At 40.8% G+C, this 11,337-nt stretch overlaps 1 protein-coding gene across 1 annotated transcript in view; it reads left to right on the forward strand.

Moving 5' to 3' along the window:
- LOC105687442 (probable G-protein coupled receptor 158) overlaps positions 1-10,986 on the forward strand; it is a 109,875-nt gene extending 98,889 nt beyond the window's left edge. The window contains exons 9-12 of the mRNA XM_020853197.2: positions 3,619-3,757; positions 5,991-6,096; positions 6,717-6,884; positions 9,282-10,986. Of these exons, the coding sequence (XP_020708856.2) occupies positions 3,619-3,757; positions 5,991-6,096; positions 6,717-6,884; positions 9,282-9,887 (1,019 nt within the window). The 3' untranslated portion in view covers positions 9,888-10,986. The remainder of the gene's footprint in view (positions 1-3,618; positions 3,758-5,990; positions 6,097-6,716; positions 6,885-9,281) is intronic.
- The last annotated feature ends 351 nt before the right edge of the window (positions 10,987-11,337 follow it).

Below are 11,337 nucleotides of genomic sequence, written 5' to 3' on the forward strand. Positions count from 1 at the left end.
GGGAGAGAAAGCGAGTCGTTGTAAATTCTCGGTGAAATGTCTGTCACCGGATTAATTAGGCAACGCAGGTGAAAATTCGATTACTTCTTTTTTGTTCGCCTGATGTATATATATGTATGTATATAGCTGTGCGGGGATCTATACAGCGAGCTGATGTCCCGGGGCTGTCGCGAAATTCGACGAATTCGATAAAGGACTTTACGACAACGAAGGGCGCGGATAGCGAACGCTACGCGACGACGAGAGGCGTCGTACATTCGCGTTCACATCAATCCACGCTCTGCCTTTTTCAAACTCTCTACTCCACGAAAGCAAAATAATTCAAGTTACGTGCGGTACACCCGCTGCTATCATACGAATCCGGGGAAGTTTATCAATTTTTATTCACAATTTCGCGGTATTAATTATTAATCGCGGTTCAGGGCGAAAATTATTTATCTCGTTTAAACCGGCGAGGAATTAGTGAGCTAATTTTCGGTTCGTCGTAAAAATTTGTTGAGGAAAAATATCGCATTCTTTTTAACGACGACGTGACCACCGCGAGGGTACCCGAGTGCCGGGAGCGTCGCTCCAAATTATACAGTCAGTCTTCATACATTTTTCTCTCTCTCTCTTTTACGTTTTATTCTCTTCTTTTTTTTTTTATCCATTATACGTATAAAGTATGATGAGTCCTCGGAGGGAAAAGAACAATTAAAAAATTGCAACTCTTCGTCAACGTCGGCGCATCGGGGGGGGAAAACTCGGTCCGTGTTCCATTTCAATTGCAGATTAATTTTTCCATAAATTACTCGAGAAATCTGGTGTCCTGCAGCCGTATCCAGTCCGTCCTCCTCCGCCCGCCTTCTGCGATTTTCAAACAGGTTCGGTGACTGTTGTGTCGAGTACAAACTTATTTTCTATTTCACGTTAAATTTTAGGAGTACATACCGCTGAGCCGTTAAGTGTATTATCGTCATTTTTCGTATTATCTCGTCGTGTTCGGGGCTGTAAAAAATTGAAAGTGCGATAAGAAGAAAATAAAAATAAAATAATTCAAACTTTCCGGGATCCGCGAGACTTATGTATACTTACGTATACGTACGCGCAGGATAAAATAAGAAAAATCACGGGATTTCAAAAGTTTTCCAAAACTTTTTCCAGTGAATTAATATCCTACCCCCTCTCACTTTTATACACAGAGCGCGAAAAAAGTTCGGCAGCGTAGCTGGCCAATCAGCTGCGAAAGGAGTTTCATGATTAAGCTTTTCATTCGGTAATACGCGTAAGCGCTGACTGGAAACGTCGTCTTACCTCGCTCTCGCCCTTTTGTGCGAAAAAAAGAACAAAAAAGCTGCGAAATATTCCGAACGATTTGCGCAAACTTTACAGAAACTACCAGCGACTGAAATTTATTGAAATTCGATCGAAACGTTCCAGAGAAAGTCCACCGCGAAGCGAAATTATCTGTTAGAGACACTTTTTTTTTCTTGTTGTCTGTGGCGAAATTTTTCTCCAGATATCGGCAGTGTATTAAGATCTCGTATTCAAGCGTCTGCTTTTCGCCCGACAGGTTAAACTGGTGACAGACAGCGTAGAAAATTGGAAACACACCCCCTAAAAAAAGGTCATCGAATATTCTCAGTATTATTCAGTTTCGAAATGGTACGTATCTCGGTCACGTACAAAGCGAAACGTGAAATCGAAAATAAGAAAAAATATTAAACAGAACGAGACGAGTTTTCATTAACGAAATGAGAGAACAATTATTTGCTCATGTTTATCTCGTGTGATAAATTTCCAAAAATGAAGAAAACGGACGACGAGATAAGAAAATAAAAAAAGCTCGAGGGAAGAAAAATTCACCCCGAATACCGAAATTCTGATCGCAGAGTACAAACCCTCCGATGGCCGGCAAAACTGAGGTGGCAACCAAATTATCTTTGGCTACGGGGGCGGCGGCGAGACGAGAACGGCGAAATGGTCGAGGGGCTGGTGGTCAAGGCCAGGTTTGGGTCGGGTAAAAGTAGCGTTGCTCGGTTCGCGAGTCACGTGGTTCACGCGGGTGAATGTGGAAAGGATTGGAATGGGACGTGGGCGTATGCCGTCGAGGGAGAATTGTAACGGATGACCTCACCCCGTAGGTCAGCCAACTTTGTAGTTCTCGCCGAAGTTATCCTCGAGTGGCGTTATAATTTCATATAACGCAAACCGCGCGATGGATCGCTACGTCAATTGTTGTTGAATAATTATCGCGAGTAAGATAATTAGGGGGTTCATTTCGTGCGATATTTTTTACGCAGAGGCTACGCGTTATAAATAGCGACAGAAGGTGGAGACGGGTTAATTTGACGTAAGGGATGAAAAAAATCTTTAATAAGAAACTCGCTTATGTTCGGCACGTTCGTAAAAAAAGCTGCAGTTTATATTGCCAAGTTGGACCGAGCGAAGTGGGATGTTTTCAGAAGAGGAAGAATTCGAAATGAATGAAATAAAATTGTAAGAACGTTGACGGTATTGGAACAAAAGTATCAAGTTTACAGGGGATGGAATTCGTGAAATTCATGTCTCGCTAACGGGTGCAACTCGAACGATGCGAAGGTAATATTCACGGGTATGACACAATGAATTCAATTTCGTTTATTAACCGACAGCGAGATCGGCAGAAAAACTACTCGGAATCCGAGCTTTCCTCGGATTCTGCGACTCGTGCGCATTCCTTTTCAACCCCCGTGCGAATTATTATACAGCTGAAAAACTAAAAAGACGAAGTAAAAAGAAGAAGAAAAAAAAAAAATGCGAACAAGAATGCAAGAAGTAGAGGAAGAAAATTAAGCGTAGGCGTCGCGAAGCTGGAGCGTTGGATATACCCCTAACGACGACCATCACTCGCCGTATAACGTGAGATTTCTATTCATGCGCTATTACACGAGTTAACCGACGTGCAATAGCAAATAACTAAAAGCTCGAACGATTAAAGGTGAACGTCTCGAACTCCGGTGCGGGAATAACCTATCGAAGTGAAGCGGCAGCGACTGGCAGAGCTTGAAATAGTTTTTTAATCCCGCGTATATATATATATATGTAACCACATCCAGCTTCCGCTGCAGTACAACCAACGATTGTTTCGTAGCTGGGGATTAACGCGGTTCTCGAGCTTCGTATGTATAAATGTATTTAGTTGGTAAGGGAAAGACGGCTTATTTCTCTGCTGGATGGTGCGCACTTACGTCTAGGCCATGGGCGGTGAAACACGGGGGTACGTGTATAATGTATCTGTAATGCGGGGAGTTTCGAACGATTCTAAGAGGATCCGAAATAATTACTTCCGCCGGATTCCCTTCAAAACGACCGATGGCCTGTACCGAGTGTTGGGCGTGCGGACGAGGAGAACGGAGTGCGAGAAATTATGAGAATAGTTTTTTTTTTTCAATCGTAAAGCGCAGTTTTAAAAAATTGCGACCATACGTACGCCTCGATTTCTTTAATGACCGATGAAAATTTTCGGACAAACCGTTTGCTCTCGAAGTTCCATTAATTGCAGTACAGTTCTGATATTTATTGAAAGGAATTAGTGAGTGGGTGAAAAAAAAAAAAAAAGAAAAAATACTAATTCCTCCGTTTTCTGAATTGTTACAGTGGAGGTACTGTTCCTGGTATGGGGAATAAGGCTTTGCATCGTAGTAAGAAAAGCTCCATCGGAATTCAATGAGAGTCGTTTTATTTCCGTAGCAATTTACAACGAGTTTCTGCTGTCGGTATTTCTCAACGTTTCAATGTGAGTAAACCTATTCAATAATTATGAAGAATTACAGTCTATACAACTGGAATGTCAAAGCGAAAGCAAACTTTACCTACTCACGATTAGTAGAAGAAATACAACAAAAGTTACGTGAGACACCGAGTTATAGAAACTTTGTCAAAGGTAATAACTTATTGTTCGAAAATATTGAAAAAAGGAGAGAACATTTTTCTCTGCGAAACGTTATTAACGTATCTCAGAAGGATTAGTATTCTGGAGGAGCCGGTTTACTTCGGAACAGATGATATCGGTACAGTGATAATTAGAGGAAGGATGATGCTTCCGTAGTTTCGCGGGACTAGGAGATGTCTGACTATAGGATGAAAAGTATACATATAGTAGGCGCATATGCGGCAGGAGGAATGAGAAGAGAATAACATCGCGGAGATAATCTTTGAAGCGGCGTCGCTTATACACATAGCTTCATACATACCTACTTACCCGCCCTAAGTTTCATTCAAAAGTCTAAAATCCTCACGTAAGCTTCGAGGACATTTTATGGTACACGAACTGCATGCTTATTAGGAGTTTACCGAAGTAACTCGGGACTAACTTTTGTGTTGTATAAATTACATCTATAGAGCTAAAAGCGAGCATGTTCTAATCTCAGGACACGTGCACGTGTGCACATAGACGGACGGATAAGTACGTACATATCCATTGGAATTAGAGATAGGTAGGTAGGTAGGTGGGTAGGTAGGTAGGTACACGGGTGTGCACGGGTATGTACGAGTACCAAGTGGGTATTAAATCAAGTCTTCCGCATTACGGATTCAAATTTCGCAAGATAATAACGTGAGGCGCAAGCCGTTCCCGATCGTGTAACTCTAACGTTTGTCAAACCGTGTTCGTTTCGTGCATGTTCACCGCGCGCATGACGTGGGACTTATCTCTCGACGATGCGCGTTTTACGTCTGAATAATTTTACAGGACGCCCGCGCCCGGTTCGAGCATTAATTAATTTCGGTAATTTTCTAGCGCGTTCTTACAGCTCGGTAATCGAAGGAAAATCTGATTTCAAAAGGCGGCCCTACCGAGTAACGATCTCCCCTGATACATTGATACGGATAACGCGTCGTCTGTCTGCGGAGAATTACACGCGGCACTATGTATGCAAATTGAGACAAATCCAAACGGGGTAAAGTGGATCGTACAAAGGCATAATCGTTTCAATTGAAATTTGGACAAACACTAGCAACACCTTGTCAATGGTTACGGTAAATTGTCAACTTTATAGGGGTTCGGGACCCCCGAAACGGTTACAAACATTATCCGGTTGTACGATATCTACGCGCGCACTGTGTTGTTCGATCGCATAGGTAGGTCTGTGCGAACATGCGGGGCTGCTCTCGCGATACGTACGTATTTGGTACATAAGCGAAGCGAGTCGTGCGTTTTATATACGGTCATCCGAAGCCGAAATCGCGTTTATTGCTTCCCGCATAGCGAGACACTTAGCGAATTGCTCCACCCCGCGTCCGGCCGTTAGGGGCGCCCTGCGGGGAGGAAATCGAAGAAAAGTGGCGGCGCGGACGGAAGCTGCTGGCAGGAAGGAATTAAAGCGTCGGAGTATTTGATTCCTGAACTCTTTACCGTTTCGCTTCTGGGAGATCGCGAAATTTTGCAGTTACTCTCATTCGAACTGCCGGTGAGATCCTCGTGTCCCTCGAGAGCGGAAGCTCTGCTATTAATTCCTTATTCCCGGTGGTGAAAATCTCGATTTTCACGTGTATAAACGAACGACGTACGGACGATGTACCGCCGCGTGTATATCGGCTATCATCGGTAATAAATTCAAATGACGTCGAATCTGGCCGTGCTGTTTTTTTCGTACCAGAGCTTTTACACCGCAAAGGCGCTGCAGTGATATACGTACACCGCGTAATTTATAACCCCTATATCCCCTTAGTTCGTATGTATTATGTGTGTAGGTCTGAATGTAAAATTCGGGGAGCATATATATCAAGAAACTGCTCACGCTCTGCCTCGAAGATACTTTTTGACCTGAAAAAAGTCGCCATTTTCTTAAAGCTCTTTTTCTCTTTCTCTGGTTTTCTGTTTTTATGAAAATTGTCATTCCTCAGCTGCTTCGGTCACACGTGAATAATTACGTTCGAACGATCGAACAATATTTTCTTCCCCTTTCGCAAACGAATCTATACCCGCGTCTGATTTACATGTAAATTAATCGCACCTTTTACTATTTCAGGTTTTTTTTACAGTCTTCGGCTAATCCGGATTTACTTTACATCATATTTTTCTGTCACACTCAGCTGACGGTCACGCTTCTGCTGTGTCTAATTTTTGGAAGTAAGGTACGCGATTATATTCAAACAAATTTACGTTACGTTATACACTTATACCCAACGCACACCTTCGTACGAATCGCTTGCGTAGGTACAGAAATTCTAATCTGACGGGCCCCGGCGCGAGTTCGTTCTAGTTGTACATATTAAATATATGCCCTACTACTCGCTGCCACTTGTAATTTTAATTTTATGTAACGAACCTTCAGCACATTGTGTACATCACGGTCTGTGTTTAACTTGCAGTTTTAACGCGTTATCGTCTTGCCCAGCGACGTTATACGCGTGCCGTACAAATCTCGCCCGTACAAATCCACGCTTATTTCATATTTAATTGTTGAATATGCGGTAATTTAAATTGTCATTCGAATCTCTCCCTGAAAATTTTTCACCTCATTTTTCCGCGCGAACTCAAATAAGCTCGGCTTCACGTTGCGCGTATATATACGATAAATATTCGTCACCTTAGCGAATAATTTTTCGCATAATTCGGCGACGAGTGAACGAAAAATAATTGACAAATAAGATCGTCGGGTTCGTATTTCCCCGGGGATCGATCGGGAAAAATCGAAAAAATTACGCACGAAATGGTTTTTCACACGTAACGCACTTCGTCTCCCTCACTCCAGGCGTACATGGTTTTCCGTGGCGGAGACAAGGAGGATTCGGTTGGCAAACTTCCTGGTGCCACGGGAAAATTCTTAGGAAAATCCTGCCGCACACAAGGGACGAGCAATCAAACCAATTCCATCACCCTACAGCAGGGAAATTTCACCGAAGAGATCGACGGATTTTCGGTAAGTTTCTTTTCTTCCATTTTCACCCCTTTTTTTCGCATAGGTATAAAGTTCGGCGAGTTTACTCAAAAATTCTGAATTCGGGTGAGCGGTATTTTTTTAGGATCAAATTCTCTATTCCCTTCTTCTTTTTTTTTTTTTCTCGCTTGGATCAAAAACGAAATTTTTAGCGTTCCGTTGTTATACATGTATACCTAGACGAGCGTCACCCTTGAAACAGCCCGCTGATTTTCTCCTCCATAACTAAAGATGAACAAACATAATTAGCGAAGTAAGAAAACACGAGGGGACAAAAGCAATCGAAATTAGTCGTTAAAAGTTTAACATTTGGAAACTTGAGCGAGGAATGAGTGCAAACCTCCAGTTCGCTACTCTAAAAGCCAGCTCTTTCTGCTTTATTCTACTTCTCAATGAAAATTGCAGGCATTTGTGTATCGCGACAATGGACTAATAATTCGATGGTATGAAATACGAATAAATTATGAGGGCAAGGGCCAGCAAAGTACAAAGACTGTTTCATTCTACGTTCTTGTAGTTCTTCCTTCCAAATTTTTGCCAACCTTATTCGAGTGGAAAGCTTTCATACTCTCCGCTGTTTTTTCACTTCGAAAAATACCGTGTGGGGTCGGTTGATTATTCTACCGATTTTGGGAACTGGTCGCTCACTTTTTTCTCTCCAAATATTTTCGAGTACAATACGCGGATAATTCGAATCAATTCGAAAAATCGGAGCAGCGAAGTGCTTTCGAGACAGTCGGGGCAATTGTGAAAAATTAAGGGCCCAATGCCGAAGGTCGAGGGTCGTCTACTGATCGAATTGGCACCGAATGCCCGATGTACGCACGTGGTTGATAGGGTGATCGATTGAATACATTAAATCGCCTGAAATGGTGGGGTTTTATACCCTTTAGGAATTTTCTTCTTTTGCCCGATTTGCGTGCGGTACGAGGGAGTGAAAAAAGAATCACGGAAAAAAGTAGGTTGGGAAAAAGGAAAAAGGGCGATGTTGATAGGGAAGCCCATAGTAAAACGTGGCGCATCATTGCACAAGAAAGTCTGGGTATGGGCTTTTTTTGCGGATTAACTGCAGAAGTTTTGAAACTTTCGTCCGTTTAGAAGCTCAATCGAGTGTAACACGTTTCTAAATTATACGTATGTATCGATAGACGCACACACGTATGGGTATTGCGAGGACATTATCAAAGTGAGATGAAAAATTTGTGTACAGCAGAGATCGCAATGAGGATCTCTTTCGTCGTAATTCTATACGTATATCATATCAGGACACGAATGTAGTTTGAGATTATTTTTTCTACAAAAACGTGTTCTCCATTTATCGATCGCTCACCGTCCCTCGATTTTATGCCTAGATGCCGCGTGTGTACCGAAGGAATCTTTTTCCTATATCTTTTTTTTTTCAAAGATAACGAAATTATGGTGACCCTTCATATCGTTTTTTGGAGATATATCGGAACGAGGTTAGAAAGAAAAGATATCCACGGCTCGGGTCGTAGGCGGATGGAAAAAAAATATCGGTTTTCCCGAAAATAGATTCGGGATCTCGCGATATCAAAGAGGGAAAAATAACTTTGTTTTCTTTTTTTTTTTGTAATAACAAAAACGCAAAATTCAAAGGACGAAATCATTGCACTTGTAGAATTTGGCGTGGGTGTTGTTATACCATAATTGCGGGGCGTCTGGATTCGAAGTTTTTAAAATCTGAGCCGGTCTCAAAAGGACATATACAACCGAAGACGCATCAGGAAGATTGAAATTTCCCCCTGATATACGTGCAGTATTCATGTTCCATTTGTCTGATAAATTTATCGATTCGGTCTTGGCTCGTAATCGGTGTTCTCTAAAATTGCATAACTTTTTCAATACATTTCTTCCGTCGTATATATTTCAAAATTTTTATAGACCAAATAAACTTTCAGGGTTTTCCGTACCGACTTTCTTTTAAATCTTTTTTCGGGATTTATCGTTGTGGAGGGATCATACACGTCATTTTAGATAACAACGTAATGACAAATGGGAAGCCGATGTATTGCGCGAATGTAAAAAAAAATAAAATAAAATAAAATTCCACACAGTGACGAACGAATTACAAAATGAAATTTTTTTTTTCAACGCACCCCGCACATTAGATTAGAAAATGAAAAGAGAGTTCGAAATTGACTTTTTGTCGCACGAACTCGAGGGCGAGTGCCGAATATTGATGCGTTATGTGATTCGACACAATTAGATTAATTGGAAAGCTTTATATGAGGGAGAGGAAAATGAGTTTGGTACAATCAGCGTTCGACGAAAGGTCAAAAGGTAATCGTCGTTGCCGCGATCGTATCGGTGTCGGTTGAGAGTGCGGCGAATTTAGCCACGGATTTCTCTATGTTCCAGGACGAGTTCCTTCGAATTTATACTCAACTCGAGTACCTAAAAGAGAAAAATATGCGTCTCGGTAACCGTCACGTGGTTGCGAAAATAACAGCGATGCAAGACGCGGCGAATCGCGGCGAGCCACAAGTTTCAACGATCCAAGCGGTTTCCTCCAGTCTCAGACTCAACGATTTGAGTTGTTCCGCGAGCGAATTAGATCCGGAAACGAAACAGCGAACGAAAGAAAAAGAAGTCGCTAAAAATATAGAGAAACTTAATAAAGAAGCGGTGCGCAATGGCTCTAAGACGAAAGAGACGAATTTAGACGCAAAAAATACGAACACTCCGGAGATAAAGGTAGACAAGGTTGATTCTAAGGAGATCTTGGACAAGAAACTTCTCGATGCTTCGGTGGTAGAGGAAAAAGGGAACAAGGATACGGTTTCTAACTCCTTACGAGCTCCTGTCGCCGGTCAAGAGGACACACTCGAAGTTACCCCCGACGTTAAAGTCAAGGAGGAACCGCCCAAGGAGAAGTGTACAAATAAATCGGGACACGCCAGGACTCGTGCTATAGTTATTAATTTGGACGACAAAAGTAGATTTTCGGAAGAAGTCACCGTATAAAAAATTCATACACAAATATTAATTATACATATAAAATGCACATTTATATAAAAATGAAAAAATACGATTCATTCACGCCTATTGTTTCATCGATTCGATAATGATGATATTCATTCTAGCTTTGTACAATTATTCAAATTATATACCTACGTATACATATATAAATACGACCCGTTAAATCTTATAGTAAAGCAATTTAGTATTATTATTAAATCTTTATTTTACCTTGACCATTCTTTTCTTTCTCATCGTTAATAATTTACATATGTATACACATAAATAATGATTCTTCCAAATACCTCCGAGTATTATTTCATATACATATATGAATATATTGCATAGATTATATTATATTTGTACATGAAAAAAAAAAAAATTAATATTTCTAGCCAAAAAGTTATAAATAATATTATTATACGATTTGTAAATAATGCTTATACCGTAAGGGTCTGTTGAAAGTGTTCGCGATCCACGCGTGCGTTCGAATATATTCGAATATTCGAATTTCTGGGTCTCCGAGCGAGCCCGAGCTGTGCTGGAGTCAGCGTAGCCACCAGCGTAGCGGTTTGTTGTTGTCTACAGCCCTCAAGGTGACGAGGTGACGCGTCACAACAAACCGCTTAAGCTGTTGGCTGCGCTGACTCCAGCACAGCTCGGGCTCGCTCGGAGACCCAGAAATTCGAATATTTTTACGCCCGCGTGATCGCGACCACTTTCAACAGATGCTCAGGGTATAGTGTTCAACTTCGCGCTTAGGTGTACGATGATAATAATGATAGTAATAATTGTAGAGTAGAAATGAAAAATTGACCTGTTATCTAAATTGAGGGGAAAAAAAAAAAAAACTTTTAATTACGTACACGTGTATATTTTAAAAGGAACGTAAGGTGGGAGTAAAAAAAAAAAATATGAATAAGATTAAACGAAAAAAAAATTCGATTGTAAATAATTTGTACATAGCATTTAACGCTTCTATATAATGTTATATAGTATAAATATATGAATCCGTGTATTATCAACAATTTATCGAACGACGTTGTTAAACCTAAATATCGTTATGAAAATGAGAGGAGAAAAAATGAGAAAAAAAAAAAGAATCGTACGAATCTAAGTGAGAAGAACGTAAAATTTTAAAGCACACGTACATTTTTTATACGAAAGTTAATTGGTTTCGCTTGTATATTGTGCGCAGTGTTAAATAAATGTTTTTTTTTTTTCTTTCATTGCTCTTCCATTTGTTTGCACGGTTGTAAAAAAGGCCCACCTGAGCCCCGTAAGGACCTTTTTTTCAACCGTCCGCCAAATAATGTATTGTAATTCAAATTTCAGCATACATTTGCCTAATATTACACTACCTGTAAAAGAAAAAAAGAAGGACGACGTTATTCGAGATTTAAATTTTAAATTGTACGATAATAGATTTCGTCTATGAATTATTTCCCTTCATATT

Source organism: Athalia rosae, chromosome 4 (assembly GCF_917208135.1).
Source record: "Athalia rosae chromosome 4, iyAthRosa1.1, whole genome shotgun sequence".
Taxonomy (NCBI): domain Eukaryota; kingdom Metazoa; phylum Arthropoda; class Insecta; order Hymenoptera; family Athaliidae; genus Athalia; species Athalia rosae.